Source organism: Rhinopithecus bieti, unplaced genomic scaffold, assembly GCF_001698545.2.
Source record: "Rhinopithecus bieti isolate Rb0 unplaced genomic scaffold, ASM169854v2 scaffold_34373, whole genome shotgun sequence".
Lineage (NCBI taxonomy): Eukaryota > Metazoa > Chordata > Mammalia > Primates > Cercopithecidae > Rhinopithecus > Rhinopithecus bieti.
In genome coordinates, this window is record NW_016814854.1 from 1,052,936 (window position 1) to 1,075,120 (window position 22,185).

The window sequence follows — 22,185 nt, forward strand, 5'->3', positions numbered from 1 at the left end:
TTTTTTTTTTTTTTTTGAGACAAGAGTCTTGCTGTGTTGCCCAGGCTGGTTTCAAACTCCTGAGCTCAATGGATCCTCCCAGTTTGGCCTCTGAGTAGTTGGAACTATAGGTGTGCAGCACCATGCTCTGCTGTATTCTTTATTTGAGCTGATGCAACTTAGAATTTTTTTAAAAAACAATTTTGTAAACAAATATTTATAGGGACTGGAATTCTTTTTTTTAGGGGAAAAGAATGAATGATTTCCCAAAATTGGTTTACAGAAACTTCAAGAGGTTCAATTTAGATATTATATTAACAGTGATCTTATAAATAAGGAAAATTGACTTACTGTAGGAGAAAGGAAATGATTAAGTTTGCAAAAGCATTTATTAGTTTTTACATGTTAAGCTTTTCTTAAGCTATTTACTGAGTGCATAGTGATACTATACATGGGCAAATATGCTCTTTAGGATTCAGAGATGTGTATACCCCAAAGCAAATGGATTTCAAAGTATGTTTCAGTGCTTCTGGATTATCTTTTCTTGGAGACTCTTAAAAAATTATACTCATTTAAATGAAATATATTAAGTCTCAGTGGCCAAAAAATAAAAGAAATGATGGATCAGAAAACTTTTCAGTGTTCTTTCAGTCTCTAGTTATTTATCCACCCATTCAACAAATACTTATGTATGTGCCATTTGGTGTTCTAGCTGATGGCAATGGAACAAATAACAAAAAATCCTGCCCTTATAAAACCTTATAATGCAGAGTTAGGAGGAAGACAAAATAAAAAATTAACAAGTAAATTTCCCAATTTTATGGAAATTAATAAGACGTATGACAAAGTAAAGCTGGGAAAGGAGTAGGAAGTGTTGAGATATGAAATAGGGTGGCTAAGCAAGTCTTCATTGATGAGCCAACATTTAAGCAAGCGCCAACAGAAGAAGGTGGATGTGCAAGCCATATGGTTATCTGAACAAAGTATACTTCATGCAGTGAATCAGAAATGCAAGGCCTTGAGGTAGGGGCATTCCTGGCTATCCCAGGAACAGAAAACGGTCAGCGTTGCTGGACAGAGTAATGAAGGGTGAACTTCCTAGTGTTCTGAGATCAGAATGGTAAACAGGTCCAGGTCCTATAGGGCTTTACAAGTCAGTGTAAGGACCTCAGATTTTTCTATGAGAGGTGAATGTTTTGAAAGTTTTAGGCAGAAAAACAATATTCTCTGACTTGCATTTATAAAAGAAAGTCTCTGTGTACTATCTTGCAAATAGCCTGTATGGGGTAAGATGGCAGCAGGAAGGCCTGTAAGCAGGTAGTTAAAATAATGGCAAGTGAAAAATAATCGTGATCAGACAAAGGGGGCAGCTATGAAGGTAATGAGTGGTGGGTGAATTCTGGATTATTGGATATATTTTGAAGATCGAGCCAATGGGATTTGATTATAGATTGGATGTAGAGTGAGAAAGGTCAAGATGACTGCAAGATATTTTTTAACTGAGCAACTGGAGGAATAGCATTGCCATTAGCTAAGGTGGAAAAAAATCATATGTGGACAGGTTTGTGTGTGGTGAAGGAAAATCTAGAATCCTTTGTGGGACATATAAATTGGAGATGTCATTTAGACATTAAAGGGGAGATGCTGAGAGGGTCAGTTGCCGGTTCAACCCTGGAGTTCAAGAAGAGATCCAGACTAGAGAGATTAACTTGGAGATATTAGTGTATGGAAAGCATTTAAAGCCATGAGGCAGTATAAAAACACTAAGATAACAGACAAAGAGAAGCAGTCCAAGATCTTTATGATCAAGGAGGAATGATTTATTATTAGTTTACCTACTGAGTCAGCTAAATTTGATATGCACACAAATCTCCAACCTGTAACATCTACATCATCCACACATCCTTAGGTATATTCAATTCTTAAAAAAAAATATTTCAAGACTCATTCTTTCATTCAAGGTCAAAACTGCCAGTATCTGAGCTCTTGGATCCTAAAGTGCTTGATTCCCTTTCATCTGTCACAACGCTCAATTTTAGCAATTACAAGATCTAGGCACTTATTTTATAATCTCTCTCTCTCTTTTTTTTTTTTGAGACAGAATCTTACTCTGTCACCCAGGCTGGAGTGCAGTGGCATGATCTCGGCTCACTGTCTCCTGGGTTCAAGCGATTCTCCTACCTCAGCCTCCCAAATAGCTTGGATTACAGGCACACGCCACCATGCCTGGCTAATTTTTGCATTTTAGTAGAGACAGGATTTCACCATGTTGTTCAGGCTGGTCTTGAATTCCTGACCTCAGGTAATCCACCTGCGTCAGCCTCCCAAAGTGCTGGGATTACAGGCATGAGCCACCACACCCAACCTATAAGCTGTTTATTCCTATTATTTCCTATTATCTTTTAGTTTTCTATTTAGGCAACTGAGGGAAGAAACATTGGGGAAATAACTGATTAGATTAATTTGCTTCAATCATTATTCATTTTAGTCACCTACAAAAAAATAAAATAAAGCATAATATAACAAAATCCAATCAGGACCAAAGTTTTACCCTTTTTATTCTGTCTCCCTCCCCTCTTCCTTCCTGCCCTCCTTTCTACTCCTTCCTTTCCTCTTCTTCCTCCTCTTCTTCTTCTTCTTCTTCTTCTTCTTCTTCTTCTTCTTCTTCTTCTTCTTTCTTTCTTTCTTTCTTTCTTTCTTTCTTTCTTTCTTTCTTTCTCTCTCTCTTTCCTCTCTTTCCTCTCTCTTTCTTTCTCTTAATTTTCTAGGCAGATTCTGCAGGTCCTATACTGAGTCTGTATGTCTAGGTCACATATCCTGTCTTGATAATCATCCCAATCCATCATGAAATGTTTATGTCCAAAGCCTATTTTTCACATTCTCATCTGTAGAGTCTATGAATGCTATGGGATGGGGATGTTTTTGGCAATCAGATTAAATTTCTACCACTAGAATTTGGCTAGAAATAGCGAGGAATCTAATGAACATATGTTTCCAAAACTAAGTCTCATCCATCTCACTTAAAAATTTAGACACATCCATCTAACTTGTAGTTTAGAATTGGAAACCACTAAGTACATTTTATATCCATCATAATGTATGGATCTTTTTTATAGGATGTGTTCAAATGCTATAAAAAAGTAATTAATCAGTCCATAATCCCAGTGAGCCTGGCATTTCCTGATACTCACCTAGGTTTTTGCTCCAGGATTTTGTCTTTTGGTCTAGTTCTGGAGTTGACTGCACTGACTCTCTTTAGAGCATGAGCTGGAGAGAAAGACAGTCAGTGTTTTTATATCCACAATTATAAGCCAACAATAAACAAAATAGAGAGAAGTATAATGGAGGATTACACAGATTGGAAAGGTTTTTAAGTTCTAGATCTGGGAGTCCTTGAATTTTCTCCATTATTTCAGCTTGTCCTAAAATGTTCTGTAATATCATAGTAAAACTGAGATTTCTTAATGAGAAAACCTACAGAGAAATTTTTTTTTTTCTCAGAGAAAGGGATGCTAACTCTCTCAGTGTCCCTCTGAGAGGGCTGCTAACTTATTTCAGATCTTCCACAGAAGGGCTAAATATTTCCCAAGAGGAAAACCACTCTAGCCTTTCAAAGACACATAATTTCATGCAGCCTTTATACAAATGTGATTCTCATGAAGATTAGTAAGAAAACACAATGGCAAATTCCCCAAAGCTGTCATTGTCTTGGAAGTGTCACTAACAGTGATAATAGCATCCTATGTGACAGTCATTGCCCTAAGGGCTTTGTATCTCTTTTAATTTTCAAAACTACCCCTATGAGAAAGGTACTATAGTTATTATCCTTATTTTAGGTATAAAAAGACTGAGGCACTGAGCTCTTAAGCAGGAAACACAAACCAAGGTCATACACCAAGACCTATCAGCTACTGAGGTTCAAATAACCTTAGTGAATTTGATGGTAAATGGGCTAGTGAATTTGATGATAAATACCTCAGTGCTAGACAGATTTTTGTCTTTATTCATAGTCTGATACTTGAACTCTTTGAATTTTAGATTTCTCATCTCTAAACAGAAAGTATTGAATTTCGAGATTTCTAAGGTCTCTTCTACGATTTCTATGCTTTCTTTTTTCTAGAAGGAATCATCTAGCCAATAATGGAAGAAACTGATTGACCTCAAACATCTCTATGAAACATGGGGATTCCATAGCTCAAAGAATGCAAATTCAGTTTGAAGATGTTTCAGCCTGTCCCTCTAAGGCACAGTCTCATCTTTATAGCCTTTAATAATAATATTTAAATGTATTTATTTTCAATTTATAAACTACTTTTACATACATTATATAAATTGAGCTCACAAATGAGCTGATAAGAGAATAGGTAAATTTAACTATATTTTGCAGGAGAAAAACATAAAACTCAGAAAGGGTAAGTGGCTTGCCTGAAACCCAGAATTGTTTAAGACAGGGCAAGGGAGGAGAGCAAGTATTGGGGAAGAAGCAAGCATCAATAAATGAGAGTGAGCCACTCCCTCTTTCCACTTTCCTCTTTCCAGTAAGTCAGTAGTAAGTCAATGTACTTGTTCCTACACACTTGATACAATGTTTAAGAGCTTAGTTGTTCTCTGACATGAAACAGCGGTAGCATGGGATTCAAATTCTGTCACTTACCTTCTGTCTTAATTTGAGCAAGACACCTAATCTCTGTGTCTTGCTTATGAATTGTTTATTTCTGGAGTTTTCGTTTAATATTTTGGACCACGGTCGATCGTGGGTAGCTGAAACCGCAGGAAGCAAAATTGCAGGTAAGGGGGAACTAGTGTATAAGTCAGCACAACATTGTGGAATAAACAGTGGACCTATTGTTAGGAATCCTGGAATCTAGTTCTCTCACTGAATAACCATATCAGTCATCATCAAACAACACAGAAAACATAGAATTTGTAGAAGAGACCTTAGAAATCTCCAAAATGAGGACCATGGCAGCCTCTGGAGTTTTGGAGGAGGATTAAGTAAATGTAAAACTTATGAATATATTGACATCATTACGATCCATGATGTACCAGCTATCATCAGTATAATTAGTTTGTGCAATAATTAGCCTAACCTAAATCTGTAAATATGTAAAATTTATCTTTAGCTTTGTTATACTTTTCTTCATAAACCCATTTCTCACCTGTGATTTGATTATCTTATATAACATTTCCAAAAGGCAAGACTCTTAGATTTTTTTAGAGCTAGATGGAATCTTAGAGATGTGATACATCCAAACCCAAATTACGCTGCAAAGAGTACTTTTTACCATTTACTTTCTAAGCTACCTGTTATTGACTTCAGCAATGAGAGTAAGAATGATAGGAAACAAAAAGAAATGAGTAATAAGCAGCTGGAGGGGCAGGGGAGAGATAATAATGTACATTGTTCAGTTCCATGTCTGCCACTAGGAAAAGCAGAGCGAGCTGAAGCACTGTATTTCACAAACAGGAAGAACCACAAGAATTAAGTCGTTTGATGAAGACTGATGTGGTTATTCAGTGAGAGAACTAGATTCCGGGATTTCTAACAATAGGTCCACTGTTTATTCCACAATGTTGTGCTGGCTTATACACTAGTTCCCTCTTACCTTTAATTTTGCTTCCTGCGATTTCAGCTACCCACGATCGACCGTGGTCCAAAAATATTAAACGAAAAACTCCAGAAATAAACAATTCACAAGTTTTAAATTACTTGCTATTCTGAGTGGCCTGATGAAATATTTCACCATTCTGCTCCGTACTGTCTGGGAAGTGCACCATCTCTTTGTCTAGCACATACATGCTGTGTGGATGCTCCCCACGCATTGGTCACTTGAGAGCTTGGGTTATCCGCTCCACTGTCATGGTATTAAAGTGCTTGTGTTCAAGGAACTCTTATTTTTCTTCATGATGGCCCCAAAGTACATGAGTAGTAATGTTGGCATCTTGATCTATTTTATTATTAGTTATTATTGTTAATCTCTTACTGTGCCTAGTTTATAACTTGAACTTTATCATAAGTATATATATAATTTTTAAAAGCATAGTATATACAGAGTTAGGAACTCTCCAAAGTTTCATTCAACCACTGAGGGTCTTGGAAACATCCTTTGTGGATGAGGTGTGCCTACCGCCCTCCCATTGTAGTGACACATAAATTAACTAGAATTTTGAAACTGAAGAATTGTGTACCTTTTAAAGGAATTTTGAACAGACTCAAGATCAAAAGGGTGAATTATAATAAATAAATGGAAGATCACAGAGTGATCACACCTCTTACATCCTACTCTCTGCCAGGTAATTTCTTTCCCCTACATCTCAGCAAAAGCGTACTCAAACAGAATCTAATTTCCCTTGATATTTATGCAAATAACAGAAAGAAATTCCCCACAGGGACAGACCTGTACCTAAAATCTGTGGAACCAGAACAAGAGTGCAATAAAGGCTCACATGTTGCATTTCCAATTATTTAAAAGTCACTGATAGAACTAAAAGACTCAAGTTCTATCTCTTTCTCTGACAAATACACCTTCCAAGCCACCTAGAAGGCAAGAATCAGATGAGAATGTCTGGATTCCTGAGACTTCCTCTGGGGGACATGGCAGTCCTTGATGAGTCAGTCTCAGCCAAGGCCTTTGCTCCTCTTCTCCCCCTCCCAAGCTCCACTTTGTACTCTCAGAAGTTCTGTACATCTGCAGATACCTCAGCTGACATGTCCAGACTCTGCCCACTCTCCCACCCGCAAGAGCAAACATCCTCAGGCCAAAGAATGATGCAAGCCGCAGGGCAGTCTGTCCATGAAAGAACAAACCTGAGGAATGATAGCCCAGGTCCCAGGAGCAAGCTTCCATTATTTGAGCAGAGAATTCTGGGACCTGAGTTCCTAGAATGGTCAAGAAGTGGGAAGTGGGGAAGACACTCCTAGCCAGAGAGCCATGCAGGGAAGGCTAGAGTGGCAACTGACTAAAGAATGAAGTACAGGGCGAGGTTCGGTTGGCCCAGGTTTAGGAGGCAGCAATGTAGGGACATCATGCTGGATGTAAGCTATTATTTAATGTAGTGTTTGATATCAAGATCCGTTTTTGTCTTGCTCCCTGCAGTGGCTAAGGAAATCATCCTCTATAGAGGTAACCTTTTACAGATTCTCTCTTGATCTAGCTATCTAGTTTTTATTGTGAGTATAAGTCTTTATGTATTTTTTATCCAGCATTCAAAAAATCAAAATTCCAGAATATTCATTTTTAATAACACATTCTATTTCTGGCATAAAAATTTTCTCTACTTTCCACCTTTCTGATTGCCATGGAAAAGACAGAAATATTGAGGTAATTAGAAAGAAGTTAAAGTTGCATTTTTCTAACTGGCAAATTTCTGATTGTGAGTTGGTAACATCTATTAATAGATCTATTAACATCTATCAGCCCAAATTCAAGAATATTACTTCTTTTATTCTGTTACAGTAGAGGGCACTTGTACATAAAAAAGTTATACAAATACAGAAAAGGTGGGATTTTATTTCCAAAATTGGGTATTTAAACAACAGCAAATTCCACAGGTTTCAAAAGACACACAATTTATATTTCATGGCAAATTAAATATTTAGCTTAAAGCTTACACATTGCTTACTTTTGGAACTATATTTTCTAAAGGCATACAATCTATATTTCATGTGACCTTTAAAATAAATGGCCACACACACAAGAAAGACACTGGCTCATAGCATTCCATAGCACCTTGTTAACTCCTGAGGGGATACACTTTCAGATTCATCTTTTTAACAAACAGCTACTGAGTGCCTGTAATTTGCCTAGCATGAGGCTACCTAAGTGACAGAGATAGAGAAATGACAGACTCCATGGTTTTTCTACACAAGAAGCATAAATTATTACTTAACCTTTCTGAGAAGGCAAGGAATCATTTCCACAGTTGCTAGACATTAAGAAAAGAGGAAGTTCTTCTTCTGTTAAGGATGCCAGCCACATCTGACAATCCACCAAATAATTTTGCAAATAGAATATTTGTAATATGAGAAAGGTGGAAAAACAAGGAATTTAAAAAACAGTACTACAAAACTAATGTGTGTTAGCTTAGGTCCCAAAGAGAAACATCAGCAAAATGGACTTTGTTTTTGGATTTCACGGCATTAAAATAATAAATTGTACTGATCTTGTTATAAACCAATTTCACATTTTTAGGACTTTATACCCCGGACAAGTGTCAGGTAAGCTAATGGATACTACTAGTTCATGTAGAAAATAATGAAACGTAGCTCTATATTTCTTTTTTTATCTTGAAATTATGAGTTTGCTGGTTTTACAGTTAGTTTGCTGTGCTGCTCTGGAAAGGTATAGGAAAATGATCCAGAAAAGTACAGGAAAAAATATGATGGTCTCTACATGACAAACAACCTACAGCTGTGAAAGGAGATGATGGTACATTACCCAACGTTAGGATAATGCTGGATAGCAAACATTCTTGCATCTTACACATTGGATAAAGATCAAACCACTTCTTTTTTTTTTTTTTTTTTAATGTCCATACATCTTAATTTAATATTCTAGGGCTAGAGTAACAAAAATTGATAAATAAACCTAAATAAATAGTTAATTCTTAAAACTTGAACAAACATTGATCCCTTTTGCCTTTCCCAATTTCTTTCTTTTGTTTCTCTTCCTCAATGTGCTATATTATACCTAGATGTTTAAAATATTTATTATTTATTTCACATGTATGTTCCCTGTTCTTAATTGAAAAGGAGATATAATGTTTAGAGTTATTATATTCTATACTTGGACTAGAGTATATAAGTAATCTAATTTCTTATTTCATAAATGAATAAATAGACCCCAGAGAACCTAAAACTTTTCTTAAAAATCATCAATGAGTTTGATTTTTAACTGATGTGTCTCATTGTATTTGCTTCTTTCCTATGGAAAGGAAGGTGTTCTGCCCCTGACTTCAGCAGGATGAATGAAAATTTATAGTATGAAATTACTCAATTAATGAACTTTCAAAATGAGTAGGTATACTGTATCTTAAGTTTATTTTTCATTGTGTCCTTACCTTTTTCTTCTTCACTGATGACTTGGTGCAAATTAGTGAGATTTCTAGTTTTAGACAGCAGCTCCTGGTATGTTCCCATTTGAGCTATTCTGCCACTTTCCATTACAGCAATAAGATCCATTTGTGGCAGAAGTGTGAGATTGTGTGTCACTAAAATACGAGTCTGAAAAACAAAGTGTTTTATCTCAGAGGTTACAAAAAATGGCATTTTCAAAAAAGCTGCAGTAATTTTTTTTTCTTTACTATTTTAGAGTACGATTTTTGGTAGGTGCCAGTTTAAGGCAGCATCCATATATCTTACAAGGAATAATGACATGCTGCTAGATGAGAAAATAGTTTGTAAATGTGATTTTAACACTTCTGTTCAGGTATTTTTTCATTCATTAGAAATGAATCAATTTAATTGCAAATTCAAAACAATTTCATATATGTCATTCTTGCTTATTTTTAAATATACGGTACCATTACAAAAAAGTGTTTAATCCAAGTCGTAATTCACAGTCTTTATTTTTAAGTCATTCATATTATTTTATACATATATGTACAATTAAGTGTGACATTTTAATCTTGGGTTTGTGTCAATATATAAAGATGTTTATTTTACTGAGACATATATTTTATAATTTTATACATATATTTTCAGAGTTCTCTATATTAATAATTCCATAAACACGTATTATAAAGAAATGAATGTGATTTTGGAGTCAGACATACTTTAAAAAATCTCTATTGTTCTTAAGTTGAGCAACCTATATCAAGTCATTGTGAGCCCTGAGCTCCTTTATATGTGAAATAGGGATAAATGAACTAATTTACACTGCAAAATATGGCATGTACTTGTAAATACTAATTTTCATCTTCTTGGCCCTTTAAAAAACAGTTGAATCGCTATGATTGCTATGATCATAATACCAAATTTTACACTTTATATAAGCAATAAAATAATTCTATTTTTTTTTTTTTTTGAGATGGAGTCTTGCTCTCTTGCCCAGGCTGGAGTGCAGTGGCACAATCTCAGCTCACTGCAAACTCCCCCTCCCAGGTTCAAGCAATTCTCTGCCTCAGCCTCTCAAGTAGCTGGGATTACAGGCGCCCACCATCATGCCCAGCTAATTTTTCTATTTTTAGTAGAGATGGGGCTTCACTATCTTAGCCAGGCTGGTCTTGAACTCCTGACCTCGTGATCCACCCGCCTCAGCCTCCCAAAGTGCTGGGATTACAGGCATGAGCCACCATGCCTGGCAGATAATTCTATTTGTAATAACAGCAGTGCACCAAAATACCATTTTAAAAATCACTTGAGTTAACAACAATTCATTATGGCACATAAATCCCCTTAGGATATGGTATTAGATGAAGAGATAACAATCACATAAATTGTCACCAGAGTAAACTTGTAAGTGAAACTTTACCATTTACACATGGAAATTTGTCTGTGAAATTGCAATCTAAGCATCCCATTTTTTCATGTGAAATGTGACTACTTTGCTGAAACAAATAAACAAAATAAATGGAATTTTAGGCACAGTGCTAGGCAGATCCCCTGCCCCACAAGAAAGCATAAATGAAACTATGTCTACCTTGTTTTTCAAAAGGCCCAAGGACCCTATCACTTTTTCAAAAAGCTGCTTTCCAACGTGAACATCAACAGCAGACAAGGGGTCATCCAGGAGGTAGATGTCGGCTCCACTGTAGACAGCTCTAGCCAGGCTTACTCGATGTTGCTGGCCCCCACTTATATTCACACCCTGAAAATGGAGCAGGAGAAAAACAAGATGAGAGGAAATGCATATACATCTCAAAGCACGTGCAGTTACATCCAAATGCTCTTTTATAGAATGGATAGATAGCAGCCCAAGATGAACGCTCCAACCTTTCTTTATCCAGGACTTTCTAGGCCTAGCCCCATCCCATTTCCTAGCATTACTAACTTGCACAAATTAGCAGATATATCTACTTTCTCTTAACTGCTTACTCTCAAAAGAGGATGCTAACAATTAAGGAGAAAAGAATTTCTGAATCTCTAACTCTGAAAAGTCGTGCCTGTGGAATATTAAACAAGACTTTTGGCTGCCAACCATATACTGACATCAGTGATTATTTTTAAAATGACACATAGGAAATTGCAAATAATAACTAAATTACCAAAGAAGTAATCAGCATGTCCTATTTTCTCCTGTAGCACAAGTCTTGTTGGCAAACGTGCAACTCTAAGAAGCAAGAATAGGGAATGTTCATCATGTCCATGTGAGAATTAAAATTGACATGTACAACCATGTATGAAGAATTATGGAGCCAGGCCCAATTTACTTTATTTATTTTATATTTAGGGTTTACAGATCTGGTTTAAAAGCTCTCAATGCAGCACATAACTTAGGCAATGACCTGTAATTATAAAATGCCATTGCCTCTTTGCATTTTTCATCCTTCTCCTACTCAGCAAACATCTTCTGGGTATGACTATATTTTGAGTACTACGCTAGTGCTTGGGATTCAAAGATGAGTGAAACAGAGTCTCACGAGGAGGTCACATTTTAGCAAGGGGAATAGGCATTATACACCCTCCTCCCACACACTCATATACACACACATAGAGGAATGTAATATGTGTGTGTGCGTATGCTTATAATAGCACCTAAGTTGTATGTTTGTTGGGAGAATTCAATAAGATTAGAGTAAAAATTTTAGGAAAAATTCAACACTGAGTATGGATACAATCAACATTAGCTATTATCATGCAGTTACTCTTCTTTCCAATTCATCCCTCTACCTTGTCATCACTTTTTCTGTAATTATGTCATCATCTTGCACAAAAACCTTGGATATCCACAGCTCCCTCTTTTCATCACTCATGAGCAACAGCAAAAACAACAAATTCTTTCGTTTAAATCTAAGATGCTTATATTTTGGCGTTAACTCATCTCTTCACCACTCTCCCAGTGTTGCCTTCAGGTGACTGTGGTTTGCCAAGCAGACTAACCTGGTCTTTCCTACCGGGAAGAGGCTATTCACTCTGCTTGGGAGACCACATCCTTCTGTTTTAACTTAAGGGCTACTCACACTGAAATGTCTTCTGAAGGCAACTTCCATTCGGTGTCCCAAGTGCGGAGATTCATTCCCTCCCTTCCTGTCTTGCTGCACTTTGTGTATTCATCCCATTGCTAGAATTGGCAATATTTATCTCAGTCTCTCTCACTAGCCTATGAGTCCCTACCTAGTTAATCCTTGTGTTCCCGACACCCAGTGTCTAACACTAGGTGATTAATAAATATTGATAAAGACAACTGATGAATATTATCGGCAGAGGTGCACCAGACTGCAAATCCCTTGAAGGCAGAGTGGTAGATCTCTCGCTCACCACTGTGTACCCCATAGCAGAATAAAGGCATATAAAAATTAATAAATGTGGTCAAATGAAGAATGCCAGAAGATGAATACAAGTAGGTGAAAAGTCTACAGTCATTGTCTTTATTGTCTCTTAAGCACCTGTAAACAGATTTCCTTTTGAAATATTCGATTGCATGTGTAAAGTTCAAATGCAGATTGGGATACATTTAATCATAAAAATAAGACATTATAAATGGCAATAGTATTTAATGCCTATATTAAATCTATACCTCTTAGTTTGGATTTGTTTCCCTGTTTAAGCTTTTTTATAGTTACAAAATATCAGATATTTCATATTTTTAGAGATTGGGTTTATCAGCATCTTGTTCAACATGTGTTAACAAGTTTGAAGAAGAATTCACATGTCTGCCTTTCAGCTATGGAATCATTTTGCTTAGAGATGGTGAAGATGCAAGAAGAAATCCAAGGGTTGGAAAAAATAAACCTATTTAAAACTATTGAGAAAATACATCTGTAAAGTTATAGATTATAAATGAAGTAATTCTAGTTACAAGGTGAATTCTGGCTCATCCTGGATTTTATATATTTCTACATTCTACTATTTTGTTATATATTTCTTGTATTAATTTCTATAATGGGCTTATTAGATAACATGAGGACAGGTGTAAAAATGTCTAACAATGTTATGCTCACTCTTTTCAGAGATTCAAAGCACTCAGTAAGGATTATTTATTCATCTTTAGAGCACACATGAATTGCAGGCAGAGGCTACTTTTGCATTCATGTTTAATTAATGCAGATTTTAGTCAGGGGTTGGAGATAATCTCTCGGGGTTCATACTGCGGCTCATGATATATATATGTATTTTTAAATCCAAAACACTGAGCAGGGTAATGACTATTTACTAACACAATGAAAGTGAAATAGAACAAAGAGAGATGATTGGGGACCAAGTTCCACTTAAGCAGGAATGAGCAAACGTGGAGAAGGCACATTCATAACAGTGTTGTTTTCAGAGCTTCTTTAGAACCTGGACTCGGGTGCCACTGCTGGAGACTGGTGCTCTTTTGCTCCTGTTCTAGCCTTGACTTTGCACACCAGAGATACAGGAACAAACAAAACTATTAGTCACTCTTTAGAAAGTGAACTGCATTGTGCCAGCCACCAAAACAAAAGTTTGATGGTCTAATGAATGGGCTTTTATTCCCCTAAGTGGATACTAACAACAGAATTTCCGACTGATTTTAGTCTTTTCCAAACAGTCAATTGTAAATAATTACTTGTCCTTAATATCGCCATCTCTTATATAGGAATTACATAATAATTTTTAAAAATTATAGTTGTATAGCTCTTCAAGACTTCAATAAAAAGGCCATAAACATTTTATTAGCACAGCTGAATGGGATTATATTTCTTTACGTGATAAATTACAGTTTCCTTACTCTTTCTCCAATCTCAGTTTGATCTCCCTTTGGCAACTGCTCCAAATCTGGAAGGAGAGCACAGGCTTCCAATACTTGCTCATAAAACTCTTTCTTCATGATGGAGCCAAAGAGAATGTTTTCTTGCAAAATGCAATTCTGAATCCAGGCCTGCTGAGAAACATAAGCCACAGAGCCCTAAAAAAGAAAGAGGTTAAAAAAAATTCTTAACTAGAGAAAAGGAGAAGTTGCATGCATCACAGTAAAGGAACCTATTTAGTCCATAGTTTTGCCTTCTTTAGCTTTAAAACAGAAATAAAAATTTAATATAGATACATATAATTATATAGATCATGGCACCATATTTTATATGTTTTGCTGGAATTTCCTCCAAATGAGTTACTTTGTGCTTCTTATTTACTTTCACTGTAGCTTCTATCTAAGTTATCTGTCTAAAGTGATATTCTCTGGAAGCAGATGCTGAGTGTGTTAGTTTGCTAGAGTTGCAATAACAACATACCATGGACTGGGTGGCTTAAACAATGGAAATTTATTCTCACAATTCTGGAGGCTAGATGTCTGAAATCGGGTGTTAGCAAGGTTGATTTCTACTGAGGCCACTCTCTTCAGCTTGTTGATGATTGTAATTTTCTTGTGTTTCACATGGCCTCTTTCTCTCCCTGTGTGTGTGTCCTAATTCCTCTTATAAGGACACCAATGATACTGAATTAGGACCCACCTTAATGAGCTTGTTTTAACTTAACTAGCTCTTTAAAGACCCTGTGTCCAAATACAGTCACATTCTGAGGTACTGGGAGTTAGAACTTCAACATATGAATTTTGGGGGAACACAATTCAGTCTGTAACACTGAATCAGATTTTGGGGTCCAAGTTGTTTGTTTGGGATCAACCCCTGTGGAAGGAAAGGAGGAGGGAAGATTAGGCAGAGGGAGAAGCCACAGATGCCAATGTGATGCAGAACCAAGAAAGCTTTGGCCAATCCTCCGGAGAGCCATGGAAGAGAATTGGTCATCACAGCTGTCCCAAGTCAGGCTGAGCAAAAGTGGGACCCTGGGACAGGCCACTATCTGAAGTCCAGGCCAACCTTGAAGGAGCTGACTTCCTGTTCATACTCCCACAGCTGGGACTTGTAGAAGTCCTAACTAGTAGGAGGATCTGGGTGGCAAATCTCCGTGTATTATACATTAACCACTGCTCCCAAATTTATGTCTTATGATTTTATACCTTGAAATGATTTTTAAATATATGACAGTCTGCTGCATAAAATATCTTCCCAACTCACCCTTCTTTTCTAGAAAAAGAACCCACAGTATTTGCACTAGTGGCCTACCTTTCAGTCCACCCCAGGGACTCAATTCAAACACTGATTCAGTATTTTAAGTACTCCACACTCTATAACAATACCAGACACTTAAAGCACTTTCTGATATACACACATGTGCAACCATTATTAGCCTTTTGATTTCTACCTACTACTTTAAAGGTCAAAGATTAACTTGTAATTCTTCTTTGTTGCATATGTAAGACACAGAATGGCTTTTGATCAAAAACAATAAAATTCTGATCTGACCTGATCTTGAACACAAAAGGAATTGTTCTCAAATTGCCTTGTGAAGTGAATAATCTAAACTTTGCTTTGAATTGCGTATTAAATCAGCATGTGAGTGGTCGATATTTTGAATACTTACTATGTATTAAGCAAGTTGAGCAGTGCAGAGGATGAAAAACAAAGGAGAAGAGACTGAAGAACATGAGAAAACAGAAACTACAGTTTTCATAGAGATGTAAATGTTTGCTTTTATTATTTCCTTTCACATACAAATGAAAACATTTTGTTTCATTCTTAATAATGAAACTATAATAGAAGTTTTGTGAATTCAAAAATGGTCTCCAAATCTCTGATGTTTCTGCCACAGAACACTGAACATTGAATCCTTTTCATGAACGGTGCCTGGTGTGAGCTTTTGATACTGAAAAGAGTAGGGAGTCTATAGAGAAAGTTTAGCGACAATAGGCAGTTTTAGAGTTTGAACATTGTGGATTAAAACATGCCTCAAAAAAGTAATCATCTGAAAACCGAAAATAGAAAGTGCACACAAAAGCACTTTGAAAATGCCACTATAATGTTAATTTTACTTCAATAGAGATAATCAGGATGATATAAATTCTGAATAAAAAATATTTAGGGAAATAATTCAGAATATGATACTTCAAATCCTGCCATTGATCCAGGCCAAAAGCTTCCTGAAGGCCAATGACTAGTTATAAAAACAGATAATATATTTTTTCTTGGGCATCAGTAATTTAAAATAAACAAAGAATATCCTCTCTGCTTTACCACTAATAATAGCATTATTACAGTTTCTTTCATCGCTATGAACACATTCTTAATTAACATTCAAAGATATTAGAAATAATCCTTAAATCTTATATGAGAGCCTCAATAGTCATAATAAAGATGATGATCATCATACATATTCATAGAGGGGAGCTAGGCTAGGTCTTTGCACATTATCCTATGCAATTCTCACCCCAGCCTTTTCAGCTTATTACTATTATTAATGAATTAAGTGAAATCTAGAATTGACATTATTTTATCTTTATTAATTTCTAATTATTTTCAATATAAAATAAAGGGCGACCTCTTTTGGATTCTTTTCAAACTCTTTGAAGCAGAATTTGTTGTTTTTTATGCCTCAATTCATTTTTCATATCTGATTTAGACCTTTTTATCACTGATTATGGTATTTCCTTCACTACACTACGACCTTTGAAAGAAGAGGGGCATATCTTATTCACGTTTACTTCTCTGGCAGAAAGTGCTAGGCACATAGCATGGGCTCAGTAATTGCTTAGTGAAAATAGCTGCAAAAACTAAATAAAAATGAAATTAATATGGCACTTATTATGTTTGTAATGTACACCCAAGTAAAAGGTACAGCTATCCTGAACTGCAGAGAAATGGCTAATTGCAATTGCTACAAACAGCATAGTGCTACAAAGATAGTATACTTAAGGTTTAAAAACAGTGGTGTTCATTAAGTGCAATCTTATCAGAAAAAGTCACAGGAATCATATTTGGCCCTAGACTAGGTAACAGTCATGCCGAGATAAAAAAGAATAACAAAAAATAGTCACCAAAGGACTGGAATCAGGAAAGATATAAAGGTAGAAAGAAATATGTGAGGAAAAATAAAAGGAGTTAGAGTTGATTTTTCCCAGAGAGGAAAGAAAAAATAAGACAGTGAAGAGATACTGATCTCAGATACGTAGAGCTTGCTCATCTTGTCACAGGTAAGAAGGAAAGATTGGGCTACTCAGTGTTTTACCTAAGAGTTGATTACATCTAAGGAAAAGTTCATTGTGTAGTCTACTGTTTCAAAAAGAGAGAGCTGATTAAGAACTTGTTCAATTCTTATTCTTATTGACCTTTAAGAATAGAACAATTAGTCAACAGTAGATCTCTTCATGGTCCTAATGCTGAATCTTAAATGTAAGTTATTAATAACTTTATTTTTCTGAAGTTTTTTTTGGTCAAAGATCCTACCCGAGAGTGGCTACAAGACTTCTTCGAAATGAAATGGCTGTAATTACTTAGGGAATCTGGCTGAATAATAAATAGAAACCTAATCAAATTACAATATAAATCACATTCATTTCTCTATAATTGATTCCAATTCAGTTAATATATCAAACAATTACCATAAGCATTTATAAATGATTTGCTGAAGTATTTAGAGAACAGAATTCTGTTATTAATCCACCCATAGTTAATCAATTTCTATGGAAATTGAAATGTTTGTTATAAACTGGAAATGCCCATTAAATGCTTGCATCTTCAATTCAGCTTGATAAATTCTTATTGACACTAATGACAAGTTGGCTATAGCTTGTTACATTAGAAGATGTTGAAAGAACGTATTTTTTATTTTACCTTTCTTTGGACTACTCCGGTAAGTTTCTCCATTTCCCCCAGAATGGCAGAAAGCATGGATGATTTTCCAGACCCAACTTGCCCCACAACAGCCACTAAAGCTCCTTCTGGGATCTTTATGTTCAAGCTGCATGAGAAGAAAGGGAGACAATATAGGAGATTCTTTTATGGTTGTTTTAAAAATCTATTCCTAGATAAGTCACTGTGGGCAGCACTTAGCATCATCCCTGAAATCGTCGCTTTTCACCTTTTTCTACAAACACCTACCCTTCCAAAATGCAAACAAATGAACAATAAAGTGCTGCAGATAGAAGAAATAATAGAAAAAAGGACAGCAAGATCACCATGAGAATGAAAGGTGAAGTGAGAGGTTAAAAGTCTTATTAATTTCAGTATATTAATCTTATTAAAACCTCTAAGAAATAAAATACGGAGCATTTTAGAACCCAATATTAACATTAAAAAAAATTCTCCAAACCACGACTTACTCTTTTAGAACTGGCATTCCTGTTTTATCCCAGGAGAAAGAAGCATCTGTAAACCCAATAGCATGATCTAAGGAAGAAAAAAATATACAGTGATGCATTTTATAATCAATTACCTTCAACCCAGAAGTCAAATAAGTAATGAATGCAAAGAGGAAGTGCTGACCTCCTATATAGTTTGTTTCAACATTTTGAGGAAGAAGCTCCTCAGTGTTGAGAAAGTCTTCCAAACGCCCCAGGGATATCTTTGTCTATCAAAATAAGCACAGATGGAATTTATCTGGGGTTCAAGTAGAACTTAAACTAAAAAATGTTTATTATGTTTTACAGCCTGAGTAGAATTTTTATTCAGATTAAAGATATTGAGATAAATATATCAAGCATAGTTTGAATTGATTTAATGCTATAAATACATTCATTCCTAAAGACGAAGGGCAGTTTCAAGAATCAAAGATCAAAACTAATGTCATCTATGCTGAAAGGTATGAGAAAAGAAATGAAAATCCTATTTATTATTCTAGAAAAGCCGTAAAACTCTTAATAATTACAGAAAGATTGATTGTTTCCCAATTTCTTTGAGGTATAATTGAGAAAAATTATACATATTTAAGGTATACAACATGATTTTTATACACATGCACATTTTGAAATGATTACCACAATCCAGCTAATTAGATTATGTATCGCCTTCTGTAGACACCTTTATTTTCCTGTGTATATGAATACCTACCATCTACTCTCTTAGCAATTTTCAAGTATACAATACACTATCATTAACCATAGTCATCATGCTGTACGTTAGGTCTCCAGAACATATTCATCTTATAACTGGAAGTTTGTAATCTTTGATGGACATCTCATTCACCCCCACCCCACCCCAATGTCACCCTTGAGCCCTAATAAGCACTTTTCTTCACTCTGCTTCCATAAGTTAGACTTTTTTAGATTTCACATATAAGTGAGATAATAGAGTATTTGTCTCTCTGTGCCTAGTTTACTTCACTTAGTATAATATTCTACCATGTAGAATACTATTATATTGTTTGTATTTTTTTTTAATCAATTTTTCTGCCGATAGCCACTTAGGTTGTTTCTATATCTTGGCTCCTGATAATGCTGTAATGAACATGGTAGTGCATATATCTTTTCAACATAATAATTTTATTTCCCTTGGATATTTTCCCATAAGTGGGATTTCTATCTCATATGGTAGTTCCAGTTTGAATTTTTTGAGGAACTTCCATACTGTTTTCCATAACGGATGTACCAATTTATGTTCCTACCAACAGTATAGAAGGGTTCCCTTCTCTTGACATCCTTGCCAACACTTGTTATTCTTTGACTTTTTGATAATAGCCATCCTATAAGGTGTGAGGTAATGTTTCCTTGTGATAAAGAAAAATAAGGTTTTAAAAGCAACTTTAAGATTGGTGAGTGAATTCTGCTACTGATGATAAACAAAACTATAATGTTGACAATAATAATATTCAATTATAGTAAAATAGGAAATTGTAATGTAGTAAAATAGCTATAAAATGTTTAGCTACATTAGGAGAAATAAAATTACATTGTTTTCTAAAAACTGACTTACATAAAATTTCTAGTACATTTTTATTTACTTTGTGTTAGGGGACTTGTATCATTAACACATAAGATGTAATTGGGCTGTGGTTTTGTTTACCAAGTGCGTCAAATCAGAACATACAGCTAGCTTTTTCTTTTTTTCCATTTTGGAAAAATGGTCTCCTTAAATGAAGGTAGCACAGTACTGCTAGCAATTGGTAAAGGCTTTGATATCGGACCTTTAGCTAGATTCTAATTGCAAAACTAGAACAAAACTGTTACTCTAAGAATTGACATTTTCTTTATGAGAAGTGTGCTATGAAATCAAATGCTAAAAGCATCACATCAGCGGTTCTTCTATGCCCTCTGTTGGTTATTTTAAGAAAATAACATGAAAATGATGTGACGTAACAAAATGGCTTAATTGGGTTTTACTATTCAATTTTGTTACTCCTTATTCAAGTAATATTTTTTAAAGAGTAAAGTTCTTAAATTAAACGATGATTCCAATAAGCAAATATTCACTTTGTTTATGAATCCAGACTTGAGGAAAATAATTGAATGGAGGATGGCCAAACCTGATATCCAAAAAATGTAACCATAAATCTCAGGGCAAAAGGATCAAGGAACTTTTCTGGGTTTCCTGTGGCTTTAGCATCCATCTACTCATTGTATCTAGTATCTAAACAGCCTCCAGGAACTGGAGATTACAACTAAAAGCAGGCAGACCCAGACATCTGACACATGGCTTGTTAGCTGACTGATATTATCAATGTGCTTTTCTCCCTGCTTATTCATTCAGTATAGATGAAATGCTGCTGAACCCTGGGAAAACATTCTATTCAGTTTCATACAAAGCACCTAATTATAACTTTTCTGTTGGAAACAGGAAATGAATCCTATGACGACATAGTGGCTAACACCAGCTTTAAAAATGCTAAGGAGAAAACCTAACACTTAACAAGAAAATAAAATAACATATTGAAGTATTTAAAAGTCACTTTGATGGAAAAAAAGCACAAGCAAGCAAGACATGATTCCTTTTTATTCTATAATGTTCTCTATTACTCATTAATTCAGGAAAACTAATTTTGAATGCAGTGTTAAACAACCACATAAAGTGAAATAAAATAAAATTAAAAAGACAGAGAAATAAAATGTCCCAAACCATAGATTCCTGTAAAGGAATAACTCCCAGTTTAAGGTATTCTGTATGTACCTGGACCACAGTTGAGATCACAGTTGGTAACTCAAACAGAGGAATCCTTAAAATATTAAACAAAGACATTGATGTGAACACTTTAGTGGCTGTTAAAATGTTTCCTTCATCCAGTAAGAAATAGACACACAAGGTTGCCAGGGACACCTAAAAAATAGAGATGTGTTACTTTCTTCAAATTTCTACGATAACAACATTATTAGTTACAGTCCCCAAAATTAGAAAATAAAATCTAAATAATTTTGTTTCCAGCGTTTTTCTTTTAAGATGTTATACCCCTACCACAGTTATTATTACCATTTATATTGTAAACCAGTTCATCTTTTCTTTAAAATTCAGAAGTTTTACGTAAACTTATTTTCCAGTTGCATACATTCTGACATATATATAATAATTATTCTTTCTTTGTGTCATAATATTAACTGAGGAATGTATGAATAAATCATGTTTAAGATTTATATTTGTTCTTATAAGTTTCATTTAGAAAAGGGAGAAAAAAATCATTCATGCATGAGAATGGACTTAACTATCATATATATAGTCCTGGCTTAAGCAAATACATCTTGGATGGTTTTACTAAAGTATTCCAAATGTAAATATTGCATTCACTTCCATAATACTCACCTTTGTTGAAATTTTAAAAAATAAATTAGCAACATAGAGTGGCAACTTTGATTCAAATTGATGCTCCGGTTACCTGTGGCTTGCTTTTCCTTTGGCTTTTGCCCATGGCTTCATAGTCCAAGGCAATTTATACACTAGTTAAAATAGCATGGGATTCCCAATGTTTACATGGTGTAATAGAAAGAAAGTAATGTCACTTCATGTCAATTCGTCTCTAAATACTAATTTTGTAACTTTGAGGATATTTCCAACTACTCTGGACTTCCATTTTGTCTTGTGAAATGAGAAAAATAATGCCTTATTATTGCGAGGTTGAAAAAAAGGCAATGGGCCGGGCGCGGTGGCTCAAGCCTGTAATCCCAGCACTTTGGGAGGCCGAGGCGGGCGGATCACGAGGTCAGGAGATCGAGACCATCCTGTCTAACACGGTGAAACCGCGTCTCTACTAAAAAAATACAAAAAACTAGCCGGGCGAGGTGGCGGGCGCCTGTAGTCCCAGCTACTCGGGAGGCTGAGGCAGGAGAATGGCGT

At 35.4% G+C, this 22,185-nt stretch overlaps 1 protein-coding gene across 1 annotated transcript in view; it reads right to left on the reverse strand.

The window, feature by feature from the left end:
* LOC108515500 (multidrug resistance-associated protein 1-like) overlaps positions 1 to 22,185 on the reverse strand; it is a 100,200-nt gene that overhangs the window by 43,739 nt on the left and 34,276 nt on the right. Inside the window, 8 exon segments of the mRNA XM_017852416.1 lie at positions 3,171 to 3,246; positions 9,040 to 9,202; positions 10,620 to 10,787; positions 13,830 to 14,006; positions 17,764 to 17,890; positions 18,252 to 18,318; positions 18,415 to 18,499; positions 21,031 to 21,177. Of these exon segments, the coding sequence (XP_017707905.1) occupies positions 3,171 to 3,246; positions 9,040 to 9,202; positions 10,620 to 10,787; positions 13,830 to 14,006; positions 17,764 to 17,890; positions 18,252 to 18,318; positions 18,415 to 18,499; positions 21,031 to 21,177 (1,010 nt within the window).